This window comes from Thamnophis sirtalis, unplaced genomic scaffold (assembly GCF_051295495.1).
Source record: "Thamnophis sirtalis isolate CommonGarterSnake01/CBP01778 unplaced genomic scaffold, rThaSir2_p1.2 scaffold_1, whole genome shotgun sequence".
Lineage (NCBI taxonomy): Eukaryota > Metazoa > Chordata > Lepidosauria > Squamata > Natricidae > Thamnophis > Thamnophis sirtalis.
In genome coordinates, this window is record NW_028261381.1 from 58,319,907 (window position 1) to 58,338,299 (window position 18,393).

Here is an 18,393-nt window from a genome sequence, read left to right on the forward strand (position 1 = left end):
ATCAAGCTATAATCACATGGATAATTCAAGTTAGACAATGGTGATGAATATAGAACATGAGTTTAATGCCGGTTCAGCAACCCACAGCTCTGTAGCAGCATTGACTCTTTCATCCTTCTGCTGCGGCTCCCTGTCACTCAAAATATGCATCACAACTGCCAATGTGTGATACCCGCCAGCATGCAATTTTTTTCATCTTTTTGACCCTTGGTAAGCCAATCATGGATAAATCCAAGAAAAGAAAAGTTTCAGAAGAAAACAGAACGTTTAATTCAACTACATATGCTAGTTCTGTGGTCGCTGAGGAAATAGTCAGGCACGGGAAGCGTTTTGTGGCTCCCGGTGTTTCCTTTTCTGTAGGAAACAGGTCCAAATGGCTCTTTCAGTGTTTAAAGTTGCCGACCCCTGGTTTAATGAATTACAAGTCTCAAAATTTTCAGTGGCAAATAATTAGTGAAATTTATATGAAGATGCATATTAATCAAACATTAAGTTTTATTTTTAATGGTGTAATGCAACTTTCCATTTCCATTGACTAACATTCATCCACTGAAATACAGGAAATAATGACTACTGAATTAGTTTTTCTCCGCATGTGTAATGGCAATGGCTTTGGAAAATATGAACCCTGTGTGCTATGCAACTATAGAAAGATCGTTAATATAGCTTCTGAAAGCGTGTTTGCAGCATTGGCTTACCTCTGAAAGTAAAAGCTACCATGAATCTGATGTGTGTGCGTGTGTGTGTATGCGCTTGCTTGCTTCAAGAAGTATTCTTTACCTGAGAACTTAATGCTCGGTTTTATCTCTCAGAATACCAATTGTTGTTATTGGATAAGTAGGGCTTTAATATTTTTAAGGGCAGAAATTTAATTTTAGCCAATGTATTCATGAATCTACTCATAGCTTTCTTTCTTTCTTTTTCTTGCCTACAGTTAAGTGCTCTCAATACTCTTCATTCTGTGTATAGTTGGAATATATGATGCTATTGAAAATCAAATGATAGCTATTTTTGCATCTTCATTTTCAGGTCACGTTTGGATGCCTTGTGGTGGTGATGATGATGGGACACAATAATAGATTTTGGGCTCCTTTCAAAGTTAACACTATAGCTTTGTATCTATTTTATTTTATTACAGGAATGAAAATCAGATCCAGTCTCCCAATTAGTTTTTCTTTTAAGAAGAGTTTCTGTATTAAAATCATTATCCGCTGTTTCCATGTGTCAGTTAGAACACCCTTGACTTTAAATGCCAAGGAGCTGATTAAGGCAGGAGGGATTGGCATCTGGAAGATGGCTGTAATTGTAGTTCCAGTACAATATGGATTTGAATAATCACCATGGTGCAAAGCACAGCAAATAGCATAGTAACCACAGGCTATGGAAATCTTAAAAAAAACTCAGTAAATCACTGCATGGAAATAGGGCACTTTTGCACCTTCAGTGGTTTTACTTTTTAAAATGTTCTTCTTACGCTCTTCATTTAGTCCTTTTCAATGTAGGTTGTTGGATAAGTTATGTGAAAGTAAGATATTCTGGTATTTATGCAATCTTACCACGAATATTATAGCCAACCTATTTGAAAAACAGGTTCAAAAACAAAGACTCTATCCATTTCCTACATTTAATTTTTGCTGTCGATTTATGTAGCTAAAAAATTCCCCCGAGTTCTTTTTTTTCAGTGCAATGTATGCCATCACCTGCTGGCAGCGGCTGCCTTATTTCAATATAAATGAGATAAGCAATGAGGAACTTTGTAAGTGCTTTGGACTTCAGTTACCAGCATTTGATACTTATTTGATATCAAGATACCAGAAAGTCATCCCCTCCCTAGGACAAGTAGATCACGGTTTTTATATATAGGGTAGTGTCTACAATATATAGCGTAGTGTCTACAATTGGGACTAGCAGCTCTGCGATTAAGCAGAGCGGTCACTAGGTGGAAAATCACATGACCATAGCTGTGTTTTCCTTTTCTCTACTCCCCAGCTCTTTGGGATGTTTATCCTAGCACTGGGATAAATAGCAATTAATTCTATTTACATTCATTGGAGAGGAAGGGATTATAAGAGAGTAAATGGATTCATAGTGGGGAATACACGTAAAAAGCAATGCACTGGCAGTGGCAGCCTGGAGCACATTGTAACACCTGATATACTCCCCCTGTGCCTGCTTACTTTTTTGTAAACCCGTCCTCTTCAATGTGCAAAGGGAGAGAGGGAGGAAAAAACAGCACAGGCACAGGACAACACATACTGGGTGTAACAGTGAGCCCATGACTAAGGCATGTGAAGATCATGTAAATTTTAAATTTATTTTTTCAGTATCACCGTGACTTTAAATGATTATTGCACAAGGCAATCAATAGGTGAGGGCTACCTGTACACAGGAATAGCAATATTCAAAAACCAGAAGAAGATTAATTCCATTTGCTTGGATACACTTTTTTTTAACTGACAAGTGCCCCTTTTCATCAGAAACATTTCATAGGAAAGCTCCTACATGAAATGGCTGGGCTAAGAATAACACTAATCAATTGGGGTTCCCTTTACTTAGCAGGAACCAAGGAAAAAATGTTGAAAGGTACTCTGTTTTGACTCCTGTCTATCATGTTATTTGAATGTTAAAAGTATGATGCTACCAAGAGATTTAAAGGTGTTGTTTTGCACAAATTGCTTCCATATCTGAGTAAGAGTGCCTTGCCTACTGCCACCTGTTGAGTTGCCAGTAGAGGTAAGATTAAAGCAAGTTGACACCTAAGTCCACCATTTCTGGCCCAGAAAGTTTTTCCCCCTCCTCCTCATTGCTTGGTATAATTCACTTTTGTGACATTATTCTCATGCAGGCTGCCAAACGAGTAATCTTATTATCAGGAACCCCTGCCATGTCACGTCCCGCAGAGCTGTACACGCAGATTGCAATGGTCCAGCCTACCTTCTTCTCTCAGTTCCATGACTTTGGGGTCCGCTACTGTGATGCTAAACAGGTAATCTAGGTATACTTGCATGTCTGCCAGAAAAAAAGGCTATTTGGGAATAATAATCTTTCATGCTGGAAAGCATTTCATGCTTTATATAGATTTAGCAAATTTGGTTTGCAGATTCCTTTCTGTAGACAGAATCACTTTTTACAGCACCAACTGGCTGTAGAATGCATGCACCTATAATTGCCTCGCCTTTTTTAATAAATGAAGCCCTTAATGGAAATAAAATTCAGTCCTTCTTGAGCAAATGGTAAAACTGAGAAGCCTTAGGAAAATCTGATCTTCTGTTGCCATGGTCGTACATCTTGTCTGTGAACTTTAAAAGTAAAATTCTAAAACTTAAAACTAAAGGACTAAAAATTAAGAAGAACTTAAGAATTATCTGCTCAATGCAGATAATTTGCTCCCCTAGTTTTCTGCAACACCAGAATTCATTGATTTAACCATCTTTCTACAGGCATGGAAATGTTTGTGGTTATATTAGCTTATATTAGCAAAAAGATAAGTGAATTGCATGCCTTGAATAGACGAGGGTATAATGTTATTGAATTTTTGGTCAAATTTCAAGCACAGTTATAAGAGAGAGTGTTTTAAGGATATCAGAATCTAGCCATTATGTCAACATCCATAGATACATTTATAAAAGAACCAGTTTGGTTTAGTGGTGACGGTGCTGGCCTAGAAACCTGGGGACTGAGAGTTTTAGACCTGCCTTATGCATGAAAACCAGCTGGGTGACTTTGGGTCAGTCATTCTCTCAGCCCAACTCACCTCAGAGAACTATAAATGTAAGGAAACTAGGAAGCAGGAATATTAAGTATGTGTCCCACCTTCAGTTATATATTAAAAAGACAGCACTAGCACTAGCAAAAGCACTTACTCTTATATACCGCTTCACAGTGCTTTACAGCCATCTCTAAGCAGTTTACAGAATTAGCATACTGCCCCCAACAATCTGGGTCCTCATTTTACCCACCCTGGAAGGATGGAAGTCTAAGTCAACTGCTGGTATTGGCAGTCAGCAGAATTAGCCTACAATACTGCATTCTAACCCCTGGGACACCACAGCTCTTATACATAATATAAATAATAAAATAATAACAACAGTTTGATGTAATGGTTATGGCACCAGGCTAGAAACCAAAAGACTGGGATTTCTACCATAGTTCTGCCTTAGGCATGAAATTAACTGGGTGATTTTGGACCAATCACACTCTTTCAGCCCACCCCACTCCACAGGATTATTGTGAGGAAAACAGGAATGAGGAAGTAGTATTTAGTATGTTCACATAAAAAGTAATAAATAATAAAAAAACTGAAATGTATGCTTCACAGAATGGACCTGCCATTAGTTAGTATGAGACATTAGTTAGTGTGAGGAAAAGGCATTTTTAGAATAGAAAAAGAAGAAACTCTGTGACAGGGATGGACTTGGGGATGCTTGTGGAATTTTACTAGCACCCAATTCATCATCAAGTGTAACATAAAAGCTTCATTGGGGCATTGGGTAGTTTTAAGCTGATGCCCCTGTATCTGTGACCTGATTCTGATCATAGTTGGCATAGAAACGGTTCCTCCTTCATTCTCCTCAGCTATTTGTTTTAAGTAAGAAGCTTTTTTGTTGCTGGTTGTAAAGAGCCAGTAATCCCATTACACTTATCCAGAGATTTATTTGAATTAGACTTGTCAACAGGACTACAAAGAGACTGATATCTTTAGAATGCCATAAAGGACAAATGAATACTGAAGATCTCCTTATAATTCAAATGGAAGTCTTTACAATAGGGAAAGTGTATATAATGTTTATTAGAAGTTTTAAACTAGAAGATAAAAACTAACACAAACTAATATGAAGAAGAAATAAAGGAAGAAATACAAGAAAAGAAGAAAAGTTGAAGAAAAATAAAGAAAAAAGTATAAAGAAGTGGCTTCTAATATTCTTCACAGCAGTTATAAGTACAAATATATTTCGCTCTTTCTCTAAACTTACATATTGCTCTTCTTTATATAATCTATAAAGAATCGCAAGGTCTATAAATCACAAGTTCATTTTTTTTTTAATTTTTATGCAAAGTGTCCATAAGAGGCTGAGGTGGATGTTTTAAAATGTTTATTGTGCTGATGTGGGAAAGGCTCTCACTCTGCACTGAAACTCACATTAATGTCCCTCGTGAATTTCAGCGGCCCTGGGGATGGGATTATTCTGGATCTTCCAACCTTGGGGAACTGAAGCTCCTGTTAGAAGAAACTATCATGATCCGTCGCCTGAAATCTGAGGTGCTTTCTCAACTTCCTGCAAAGCAACGCAAAATGATAGTGATAACTCCTGAAGGCATTGATACAAGAACCAAGGCTGAGTTGACAGCAGCTGCAAAGGAAATGGCAAAGGGTTTTAAAAGTGTAAGTTGATAATGTTGGTCTAACATATGGCTGTATTTAATTAGAATGCTAATATAACAGTTTGAAAATGCAAAATATGATGTATTTGTCTTATAAATGAATTTCTGCTTGGTAACTATAATTATGATTTATTTTTTTGCAAGTTCTAAAATCTAGAATTCCAGAATGCCACATCTCAGAATGGTACTTATTTTCCTGAAAATAAGACAGGGTCTTATTTTCTTTTGACCCCGAAATAAGTGCTTGGCCTTATTTTTGGGGAGGTCTTATTATTTTTGAGGTGCAGGAGGCCGCGTGGTCACCTGATGGCTGCTGCCATGTTGCAATATTTTTGGGGGAGGGCTTATTTTAGCACATGCGCTCAAAAGTCTGATTGGGCTTATTATCGGGGTGGTCTTATTTTCAGGGAAACAGGGCACGAACGCATGAAGAAAGGACATATCCAATGAGTTTCTAAAGCTGAGAACTTTAAAACCAAACACATCCACTCTGCTTTCTCTGTGTTTGAAAGCTCAAACCATAGTAGTGATTCATAATGAAGGTTAGCATAAAGTAGGGGTTGGCATGATATGCTTGTGATTGTCAGATGAGAGGGATGGTTCTGTTTGAATAGGTTTGTTATGAGGCAAGATATGAGATTGTGCAGGTTTTAATGAAGGTTTGCCCATTTGGCAGATATTTTTTTTAAAAAAAATATATTTTATTCATTTTTCACATTCAATTTGCAATCACTTATATACAGGGTATTTGCTATAAGAAAAGAAAAAAAAAGGAAATAAAACGAACAAATAAAAAGGAAACACAACTCATCATTCACAACCCCACCTAACCCTTCCATCCTCCATACACCCCATCTACCCCCTCCAACTTTCCTTTCTCCCTCTAACACTCCCCTCCTACTTCCCTTTCCCCTCAAGCCTTCCTTCTCCCCTTACTCCCCACACACCCTCCTTACATTCCCCTTACTCCTTCCTTACTCCTCCCTCTTCTTTCCCTCTACCTCCCTCCTTGGTGTATGCCTTTATTCGAGTGTTGTTTAATCTGATAAAAGTAAAATGAACCAAGGAAAAAAAAACAAAAAAAAAAAAAAACACCACCGTATATAAATACATTCTTGTTCTTATTAAAACTATGTTAACACCCCCCCACCCCCCCCACAAATCCCCATCCCTAATCCTCCCGACTTCCCAGGGCCCACACCTGGCACTACCTTCTGTCTAAAATATCTTGTATACATATGGATTAAAAAATAAAAGTAATATATCAAAAGAAAGAAAAACAGAAAAAAAAGAAGAAAGAAAAGAAAAGAGAAAAGAAAAAAAAAGAAAAAAAGAAACCACACTTTGTGTTGATCTCAGCCCCCCATCTTTATCTATGCTTAAATAGTATAAATCATTCTATCTATATTTTATTCTCGTCTCTTACTTCTTTGCTATTTACCCCAACCTTCTGTAGACTCTCCCGTTCCTCTTCCTAAACCTTATGATCCCTTCCGATAAAATTTAAGCAACGTGGTTCATGCCACATATTCAAATATTACTTTACAGAAGAGTAATCAAACTTTCCCTTCTAATAAAATTTAAACAGCGTAAATGATCTTTCTTAACCTCCTTTTCAAACAATAATTCAAAATAATCTAACCAAGCTTCCCCTTCTTAGTAAAGTTTAAGCAGCGTAGATCAATTATTACTTTACACAGAAATCAATTTCTATCTTAAGATAATTCCAACCGACTTTCTCTTCTAATAGGATTTAAATAACGTAGTTCATTCCACATGCATTTTACCCTCATCCCTTACTTGTCTGATATTTACCACTATCAAATTGATGCTGGCATTTGTTTAAAATCTAACTCAAAGTAATTTCAACCAACTTTCCCTTCTAGTAAGAGTTAAATAGCATAGATCATTCCACATATTCAAATAATACTTTCAGCAAGAGTCAGTTAACCTTCTGTTTTAAAGTAGTCCCTTCTAACAAAGTTTAAACAACATAAATCATTCCGCATTCTTTTTACACCTATCTTAAGATAATCCCAACCGGCTTTCTCTTCTAATAAGCTTTAAACAACGTAAATCATTCCACATATATTTTACCCTCATCCCTTGCTTGTCTGATGTTTACCACTATCAAATTTATGCTGACATTAATTTAAGATCTAGCTCAAAGTAGTTTCACCCAGCTTTCCCTTCTAATAAGAGTTAGTCCGCTTTTTCTACCGGAGAGAGGTCTCAAACCCCCATTCAGTCCTCAACTTTGGCGAATATTTTGAAATGTCTAAATTCTCGATCTCCGTTTTTCTGCTTCTCCGAGAGAGGAAAGGCTACCCCCTCCATCTTTCAGCCACATGGCCTGCCGCTTGCCTTCTCCTTCCACTTGTCTCTCCTCTCTTCCAAGTGAGTCAGGAAGTCCCGCCTTCAAAGTCCTACAATAGAAATCTCGAGCCTCCGAAACAGAGTTAAGACGAAATCTTTGATTCTCAAATGTGACCGTGATGCCGCAGGGGCCTCCCATCTGTATCGAATCTGTTGACTCCTAAGCTCTTTAGTTAAAAAGGTGTAGTCCCTTCTTGCTTTCAACATCTGGAAAGGTATATCTTTGAAGACAATCAGGTCCTGGTCATCAACTCGGAGACTGTTATTATGAAACTTTTGCACAATCGCGTTTCTAGATTCTTTTGTAGAGAAATGTATAATTATGTCCCTCGGGAGCTGTCGCTGTTCCGCTATCAATGAGTTCTGGCGATAGATTTTCCGAATCTGCCAATCAAAGTTAAGTCCCGGGCTTCCCACCGCATGGCTAAAGGCTTCAGCAAAGGTCTGTTTCAGATTCTCTTGCTCCTTTTCACGGAATCCTCTGACTCTTATTGCAAATGCCTTCCTATTAAAATTTATCATCATAAGCTGTTCTTCAGTGTCTCTAATTTTTTGTTGTAAAATTTGAATATTGGTAGTCAAATTAAAATTAGCCTTCTCCAAGCTTTCCAATTTGTTCTCTATTTCAGCAGAATAATCTGACAGGGCAGACACGGCTGCGAACGTATTCGCCTTCATTTGATTAACTTTAGACTTTAAATCATCATATAGTTCCAATACAAATTCCTTAATTTCTTGTTTAAAATCATTAAACATTTTAAAGAGATATTCTTGTGTTAAAAATTCTCCAGTAGAAGGCATAGGAGACAAAGGCTGTGGTTCCAGTAAAAATTCTTTAAATTCTTTAGACACATTTGTAGCAAGGCGCTTCTTTGACCTGGGTGCCATAATAAATAAACAAATAAGCAGCGCTTTGCTCCCCTCTATTTCCAAAGAAGAAGGGTTTATTTTGTTAAGGAGCGGTCTGCAGGAAGGTAAAACCGGCTAAGTACATCCACTATCAATCATCCACGGAGAGAAATCGCCATTTTGAAGTCCGTTTAGACAAAGAAGTCTCTAAGACAAATGGTGCTGGTATTTAAGATAGTAATAAAAGCATAAATCTCACAGGAGTGGGACCCGCCCGTATCAGTTCTAGCTTGAAAAAACTTTGTTTTGTCCTGGGGGGGGCTAGCCTGTCTGGGGCTGCCAAAAAAAAAAGGCAGCTGAGAAGAACTGGCTGGAGATAAAAGCTCCGCTCCGGCTGGATCTAATCTCTATCCACAGCCAAAAAAAAGAAAAAGGCTGTGGCTTACGAATAGACCCTAGCCTACAGAGCTACTCCCTGCCCCTTTCTTAGCCAAAAAGGGGTGCTATCTATGATCTTATTTAGATATACAGACCAGGTCTCTGAGGAGCTCGGTGGAGCCCTCCTCGGCAACAGGCCACGCCCCCAGGAAGTCTCCCATTTGGCAGATTGGAGAGGAGGCAGGGTGACTTTGGTTAAGCTCTGCCATCATTTGAGAGGCAGCAACCAGGAGATAAAGTTCATGGGTGTAAAAATCTTAAGCCAGGCCCACTTCACATGTTATGCATTGAGTGTATCTTCAGATGGATCAAGGGCAAAAGCACACAGGTGGGGAGGAGGGCAACCAAGAAACTTAGATAATGAAATGTTGCAAATCTCCCTGTGCTTGGTCATTTCTACTTTCGAATAAAAGAAAGTCAAAGAGTTTCATAATAGTGAGAGAAGGATTTCTCTTCCTATTAGAATTATTTAATGTTCTTAGGACTTCTTTGGTGCTTTAATCAAAGTCTTATGATTTCTAAAATGTTTTGAGTTGCAAAACTGATAAATAATACATCGATATTGTGAAATCCACTGATATACATTTTGTTGAAACTGATAAATTATAGAACTGTGGCTATAGAAATATGCTACGTTGATAAATTTATTTCAAATTACTGTATACATTTTGATATGTTATACATGTATCATTATCCATGGGATATATACTTTATATACATTATATATATATATCCCTTTATTTATTTATCAGCACAAATAAACACACACACACACACATATGTATATGTATGTGTGTGTGTATATATATGTATGTATGTATGTATGTGTGTGTGTGTGTATGTGTATGTATATGTGTGTGTATATATATATATATATATATATATATATATATATATATATATATATATATATATATATATATATATATATATGTTATATTTATGCTGATAAATAAATAAAGGGAGACTAGTATAGATCTATTTCAAGCTATTTAGCTCTCATCAGCTAGCCATACCCAAGTTTGGAATCGAACTTGAGCTGATGAGCTAGCTGATGAGAGCTAAATAGCTTGAAATAGATCTATACTAGTCTCCCTTTATTTATTTATCAGCATAAATATAACAAATGTAACAAAAAAGGCAACAGTAAAAAATATTGGGTTTCTGTCTGGATGGTCTCTTGTGACGAGCCTAATGACAGAGAGTGGAAGTGTGACCTTCCTCCCATACTTGGGCATACCAGGGGTTGTGACTTTAAGTATATATATATATATACTTGTATATACTTATATATATACTTATATATATATAACTTCCACTCTCTGTCATTAGGCTCGTCACAAGAGACCATCCAGACAGAAACCCAATATTTTTTACTGTTGCCTTTTTGTTACATTTGTTATATTTGTGCTGATAAATAAATAAAGGGAGACTAGTATAGATCTATTTCGAGCTATTTAGCTCTCATCAGCTAGCCATACCCTTGCTGGGAATGAACCTCTGCTCTATTGCCTCTTAGGCAGATGTGTTAACCATTGAGCTACAGAGCTCGACTCCTTATCAGCCAGGCCAGGGTGAAAGGTATATATTTAAAGTCACAACCCCTGGTATGCCCAAATGTGTATATATATAATATATATAAATATATATATTATATATTAGCCATGAGATAGACATTAGCCATAGGAAAAAAAGGAAATTACTAAGGGACTTCCAAATAGATGACTTTTCCATTTTATGGTAGCTTCTCATTCCTAGTAACTAAGAAATTAGTTGCCCACAGTCAGCTCATTGATAGTGAGATGGGCAACATATAAATTTAATAAATAAATAAATTGGTGCCAAGCGTCAAGTATTTTCAGAATTTCACAGTTGTGAAATTTAACAAACTGCTAGTTTGGGGGCAAAAAAAATGGGTTTATAAATTTCTGAAAACTGTTCCTTTTGGTTCTTGGTTTAATGAGACTAGTTTTTAGCATCATTCTTAATCTTAATTCACCTAAAATTGAAAACCAAAAGGAGAGTAGGTCAGAGTAGTTATTAATTTGCATTGGGTTGAATATGAAATTCAGAGGTTATAAGATTTTTAAAAAATGGTACTTCAAAAAAGTTGTGAATCTTTCTTACCCCCTGAGTTTGCAGGTATCACCAATGAGTTTTTCAAATAACTTTTTCAGAAACAAGAACAGAAGGAAGCACTTCTTATCTTCTACAACAAGACTTCAGAAGCCAAAATTCACTGTATCCTGTAAGTTGTTTTTTTGGCTTTTAATGCATTACAAGGCTTGTAATGATCTGATGTAATTATCAGATCAATCCTGACTAGTATGAAAAGATGCAAGAGAATCTTGATTTGTGGGGATCCTAGAGAAATGTCTGTTAAAAGACTTAAGAATTATAATAGAAATATCTGTAGTGAGACAGTCTGATGAATTTTGTCAAAGTTGTGCTCAGTGATACAAACACCAATTGTTCCCATTGTTTTTATTTAACATTAATCATTTTGATCAGGCAAATTTTTATGTGTAGATTGCAAACAGGAAGATGAACTGCCAATCAACTGAAGTAACTGTTTCCTTAATTTAGGGCAGGGGCGTTAAACTCATGGCCCATAGGCCGGATGTGTCACGCACTGGCCACGCCCACCCCTAGCTTAGCGAAGGGGGGGGGGAAGTTGTGATACGTCACATGATGACAAGGTGTCATTGTGAGTTTGATACCTCTGCCTTAGAGCAAAAGATGCTCCACCTTTCTTTGCTTAGTTTATGACTAATAGGCTTTAAATCCTCCAGGTTGTGAATTTGAGAAATGGCATAAGAAGAAATGCTAACTGTTACAGAAATCTTTGTAGAAGTTATAATAGAGTAAGATGTGAGGCCAAGACCCAGCAGCACCCAAACCTCTCTTTGTGAAGGAATTTTTCTGTATGTATCCTCAAGAACTGCTAACAGTAAGATGTCAAACTGTTGGTGTAAATGTCTTGTGGTATTCGTGAAAGGTGAATTCCTCAAGGTATCCTAAAATAGATCTGAATTTCCTGTGCATTCTTTATAGAAATGTGACTAAGTTCCATGTGAAACCCAAAAGCCTTTGCTTAAATTTTGCCATGGTCTGCTGATGATATCAAAGCCAGCAATACATGGAGATCATATCTAGAGTATTGTAGTTGCTTCAGGTTTTTTTTTTTTTGAAGATTGATAGCTATTGGCTAGAGTTAGCTATTGAACAAGCCTTTGAAGACAACATTTAGCTTTAACCGATAGGGTACTTGACCATACCCTCAGTTCAACTTTATTCAACATTACGGTACCTTTGTGTAGATTGAAGCAAATAGTAGATTTTTAGCTAGTACTTTTGATTTTGTCTTGTGGTGCCAAAAGCTCTGGTCTAAATTATTTTGTTTCCATGAATCTCAAGTGCTTGCAAAAACAATACTATTTACAGTATGTTTATTGAGCTTTCTCTCTCCCTAATTGCAGAGAATATATCCTAGATTTATTGGAAAGTGGAAGACAGAAATTTCTGGTATTTGCTCATCACAAACTAATTTTGGATGCAATCAGTGAGGAACTGAAGAAAAAGGTACAGTTGCTGCTACATAACCCCATAGTCAGGTGATGACTTGAAGGTGGATATCCCTGATCCTAGTTGAATTCTTTAGTTAATCATTGTTTTTCCTGAGACTTGAAGAGGATCTCCTCTTACTTTATCCCAGGAGTGGGTTTCAACCGGTTCGCAGCGGTCCCCGTGAACCGGTTGGTCGGCGAACCCGGAAGTAAGTAACTTCCGGGAACGGTGAAGGGCTCACCTGCCCGCCCGCATTCCTTACCCGGTTTTGACGAGTTCTGCGCTTCCACGCATGCGCAGGACGCATACAGCGCCTGTGCGATCCTCCAGGAGCAGCTGGAGCATCGCACAGACGCTAGTACGCATGCGTGCACTGCACGCGTGCACAAGGACGCCGCCGGCCCCGTTCGAACCGAAACGGTTGGAACGGGGCGAGAAACCCACCCCTGCTTTATCCCCACAACAAACCTGTGAGGCAGATTGTAATTGAATATAAGGAAAACAGAGGATCCTATACTAAAGCTTCTCTGGTGAGCTGCCCTTTGCTGGATATTTTCAAGTAAAGGCTGGATAGATATTTGCCAGGAATGTTTTAATTTGGATTCCTGCGTAAGCAGGAAGATGGACTTACTAGTCTAAAATAATCTACTTTGCACATGAATTCTTCACATTTTAATTCTACTGATGAAACTGAGTCCAATAGCTTGTAGTTATTTTGATGGCTAGGTGATGTAATAACTGAAACTGAGAATATACAGATTTTGCCTAATATTTGACTTAAGGGGCCATCTAGAAACTCTGTTTCCTTATTTCTAGACAACTTGAGACACAAATGGAATTTATCTAAGTCCGAGTGGAGCAATGTGACTTGGAATCTCTTGGTTCTAGAAAACTCAGCTTGCCATAGTGAGAGAAAACCTTTCCATTTTGGAACAGGAACTAAGAAAAAAACAAACCCTGGTGATAAATTACTCATTGTATGTTCACCATCTTTTTCAGAATGTAGGCTTCATTCGTATTGATGGTTCCACTCCCTCAGCTGAACGTCAGTCCCTCAGTCAAGAATTCCAGTTCTCTGAGAAGCTGTCAGTGGCCATCCTCTCCTTGACTGCTGCTAATATGGGGCTTACCCTCTCCTCTGCTGACTTGGTTGTATTTACTGAATTGTTCTGGAACCCTGGGGTAAGAAGATTTTGCCCAATACTGCTTCTGCTAAAATAAGTTTTTCCATCCACCCATCCAATAAATTTACATTGTCACCCATCTCGTATACATGACTGTGTACAGCTAACATTTAAAAAAACACAAGATAAAACAGCTCAAAATTAAAACAATATCATTCTGTTTAAAGTAGAGGGAATTGGATTTCACACAGAGAAGGAAGAATTTGGCAAGGAAGAAGTAATTTTGCTCCACATAATTTTCTACATAAACTAGTAGTTCCAATTCTTTTATGCTGACCTTAGCCTTCTAGCAGCATTGCTTCGTAGCTATGGTCGATGATGAAACCTAGGGGGAAAAGCATTGCCTAGAGGCAAGTATTGTGTGTAGGATTCTTTCATCCCGCTCTCTTTGATTGATTTTATGTTAGTGCTCTTTTGTCAAAAAGAGTTAAAACCAGTTTGCTTTTCTACTATTTAAAAAATCCATTGGAAATAATGGTAAGCATGCTAAGTCTGCTTCCCTCAGCACAGAGAAGAGCAAAAACTTACTTAGAGTCTCCCCCTGTGACTTAAATGATAAAAAATATGATGGAAATTATCATGTTAGTCTTCACTGATAGAGGTTCTTTGCATATGGAAGAAAGAGGGAGGAGAATAAGATTAGTGTATTTGTTTCTGCTTTTCTTTCTTGCATGTAAAATATCAATTTTGCAATGTCTGAAGAAGGTTAATTAATCATTTTTCTAATATAAATGGGAATACACCAAATAATCAACTAATCTATTTAAATATTATTATAAGAACAGCCACATACTGTCCAAATCGTGTCCCTAAAATGGGTACATTAGAAATTTCATCCACCAGTTCTCTTATTTTTAAATACATCTTTGTCACCCACTTGGAATGGAAGTACTATCACATTATGTCAAATACATTATATCACTGGTTAATTGTTTATTATTTATTGGAGTATTGTTTATTGGTTCATTGATCAGAGCTGATCCCTTTGTTTTTATTTTTTCTAATTTATATATTCTACTTTTAAATATAGGTTTTGATGCAAGCAGAAGATCGGGCACACCGAATTGGACAGACTAGTTCTGTGGATATCCATTATTTGGTAGCAAAGGGAACAGCAGATGATTACTTATGGTAGGAAGAATAAAGTGTTTTTATGCCGCTATAGATTATAACTTATGATCCTGAGAAAATAAAGGGTACTTCATTAGGAGTCGAGTTATTTGTACTTCTATTGTAATAAAATGGCACATCAGCACTGTTTCCTGATCTTCCTCTTGCTGTCTCTAAACTCATCAGTATGACAGATAATGATAAAGTACTTGATTCTAGAAACATGTAATTGCAGAATTTTATTGCGGAAATTGAAATTGCTTTAATTTGGTTACTAAGAGCCAGGTGATCTAGTTGATAAGGCACCAGGCTAGAAACTGGGAAATCATGAGATCTAGTCCCACCTTAGGCATGAAAGCCGGTTGCGTGAATTTGGACCACTCACTCTTTATCAGCTCAGTCCACCTCACAGGTTTGTGATAGGCAAAATAAGAGGAAAGAGTATTAGGTATGTTCACCACCTTGAGTTATTATGCTGTATTCTAACTCTGCAACACTTTGAATAGAGAAGACCTATTCTTAGCCAAAAATGTTTTGTGACTTAAGTTATTTCTTGACCAAAAATGCTTTGTAACTTTTATTTATTTATTTAAAAGATTTATATGGTTGTACATCTTAAGCAACTCTGGACACTTCTCAACAATTACCTTATGTTCTTCAGCAATTCATATGCTGTAAATTTCAGAGTTGTGAGTTGCATTTATGTGCTACTTTTGCTTCAGGAACTTAAGGCACATATATGGAATCCCCATCCAATATTATCTTCAAAGCAACTGTGTGAGATAGTATAAGTTGAAGTCCAGCGATTGCCTCAAATCGGCCAACAGGTTTTATGGCTGAGTGAGGATATTATAATACATCTGGTCCCAATCCAGTACTAATGATTGTATTACTCAATCCTCTACAAGAAAAATTGAACACATTTAATGCATGGCATCTATTGTTTCATTACAAATAATTTTAATTCTTTTCCTGACCTGCATGATTATAATAGTAACTAGATGTTTTAGCTTAATTATAACCGCCTTTTTTAGTATGCAAACAGTACCGAAGGACTGTCCCTTAGTATGTTTTGATAACTGAAGTTATTGTATTTTACATAGGCCACTGATTGAAAAGAAGATCAGGGTGTTGGGTGAAGCTGGTTTATCAGAAGCCAAGTTCTCAGAAACAGCGGAAACCACAAATTACTATATCTGCAAGGTAAATTATTGTATGGCAAACAATGTTTCATAATTTAATGCAAGGTAGTTCTTCTTGAAACATATTGATACCTTGAGTAGCAAAGAAGAAAGAAAATGAAGATTATAATACATACAAATGTATTTAAGACATTTAGACATTAATGACAATCCTTTAGAGCAGGATTGGGGAACCCAAGGCTCTCCCAGAATCCTTCACCCTTGCCTGAACTGGCTATGATTGATGGATAAATCCAGAAGGCAACTGGTTCCCTCTTCTTGCTTTAGAGAAGCAAAATCAATTTATGGGAGAAAGAACAGAGATATGTGGGGGCTGTAATTAAAATAATAACAGTAAACATTTCTGATGTGACCAAAATGATGTGGAACGATTTTGAAGTAAAGCCTGCTTACAGACACTAACCATTTACTGAGCCTAAGATTGGCACTTTGAAAACTGGGATTAGGTGCCAATATTTGGCAAAACTATTGTAAAATGAGGTTCACACAACCATAAGATGCTGCAAACAGCCATAAATGTGGCTATGTTGTCAAATGCTTAAGTTTGGTCACATAAGGGACCCTCACCTTTGGAACTTCGAATCTGCACCACAAGTCCCTATTTGGGTCAGGCATAACTTTAAATGAGTCACCAAGAGACCAGTCTTAAATCGAGGATTATCTGTACCATTAGCATTATTTTGGGGAAAAAGGCCCATGTTTGGATCAAAGGAAGGCATCCACTGGCTGCAGTGCTTTTTTTGACAAACTTTGTTACTATGAATTTGACCCTCAGTTTCCCGTGCCTCTCTTATTTTGTTTCAGATGGCAGGGAGAAATAAGCATGATTCAGTTCTCTTTCTAATATCTTGAGGCTTTTTGAATCTCTATGCATTTCCTGCATTAATTTTGTGAACTTGCGTTATTGATGATCAGAGCTGTTTTGTTATAAAGAAACAAGTCAACAAGAGTTTGACAAAGGCTTTCTCTTTAATTCCATAGGAGGACACCAAGCAGCAGACCATGCTGGACCTTTTCCAGAGGACTTTCTCAGAGGATATAGATGACATGGATGAAGCCTTGCTTGGGGAGATAGTGGAGACATGTGAAGATTCTGGGCAGGAAAACCCATTGAACAATAAAGCAGGACATTTTTTCTCAGCAAGTCCATGCAAAAAAAAGCGTACTCAATAATTTCCATGGATACAAATATATATGGCACTGATTTTTTTTCTCTTTAAATAACACTTTAATAAAAATAAGCATATATATATATATATATATATATGAGAGAGAGAGAGAGAGCGTTAAATAGCTTGAAATAGATCTATACTAGTCTCCCTTTATTTATTTATCAGCACAAATAAAACACAAATATAACAAAGGCAACAGTACAAATATTGGGTTTCTGTCGTGATGGACTCTTGTGACGAGCCGATTGACAGATGATGGAAGCAGTTAGCTTCCTCCCATAATTGGGGCTTACCAGGGGTTGTGACACTATATATATGTGTGTGTGTGTGTGTGTGTGTATGTGTGTATGTGTGTGTGTATGTATGTATGTATGTATATATATATATGTGTGTGTGTGTGTGTGTGTGTGTGTGTGTGTGTGTGTGTATGTATGTATGTATATATATATATACTTATTTTTATTAAAGTGTTATTTAAAGAGAAAAAAATCAGTGCCATCAGTAAATTATTTGGTTGTTCAAATAAACTATGTTTAAATTCATTATTGAATTTTGTGTAAAGAATGACATATCCTTATTTCTCTATAATAAAACAAATCTCTATTTTACTCAGTCATTTGTAGTTCAAAGCTCTGCATACTGAGTTTCAGGGAACTGTTTGAACTTAAGTTTCAGGTAACAGCGTTTGCAGATTGAAATTCTAATCTTATCAACTATTGAAAGACAAAGCTCTAATCATAAGAGTTCCAAAAGTTCCTGTATTGTCTATCCAAATATTTCCTTTAAAGCAATATTTTTTTCCTCAGGATACACCAGAGGCTCAATATGAATAAAATATTTTGCAAGTGGAAATCGGTATGACATCCATCTTCTCCACAAACAAGTGTTATGCACAATCCTAGCAATTTTTTCTATAGTAAAATATTGTATATAAATAAATATGGTGTTCTATCATTTTTTAACAAAAATCCCATTTCACCCGTAATTTTCAAAGGTATTTTTATTGCATTTGCAAGAGCAGCAAAAGGAGGCATTGCGGGGTGGCAAAAAAAATATCGAAAACACGGGATGGTAATTTTTGGAAGTATTGAGTGGCGGGTGGAGTTGGTCCGC

At 36.9% G+C, this 18,393-nt stretch overlaps 1 protein-coding gene across 3 annotated transcripts in view; it reads left to right on the plus strand.

Annotated features, from left to right (window-relative positions):
- The window catches only part of SMARCAL1 (SNF2 related chromatin remodeling annealing helicase 1), a 35,025-nt gene extending 17,681 nt beyond the window's left edge, over positions 1–17,344 (plus strand). For all 3 annotated transcript variants that reach the window (XM_087712465.1, XM_087712472.1, XM_087712456.1), the window contains exons 11-18: positions 2,846–2,986; positions 5,165–5,383; positions 11,223–11,293; positions 12,525–12,627; positions 13,612–13,794; positions 14,827–14,927; positions 16,010–16,109; positions 17,090–17,344. In XM_087712465.1, coding sequence (XP_087568591.1) covers positions 2,846–2,986; positions 5,165–5,383; positions 11,223–11,293; positions 12,525–12,627; positions 13,612–13,794; positions 14,827–14,927; positions 16,010–16,109; positions 17,090–17,281 — 1,110 coding nt within the window. In that variant the 3' untranslated portion in view covers positions 17,282–17,344. The remainder of the gene's footprint in view (positions 1–2,845; positions 2,987–5,164; positions 5,384–11,222; positions 11,294–12,524; positions 12,628–13,611; positions 13,795–14,826; positions 14,928–16,009; positions 16,110–17,089) is intronic.
- The last annotated feature ends 1,049 nt before the right edge of the window (positions 17,345–18,393 follow it).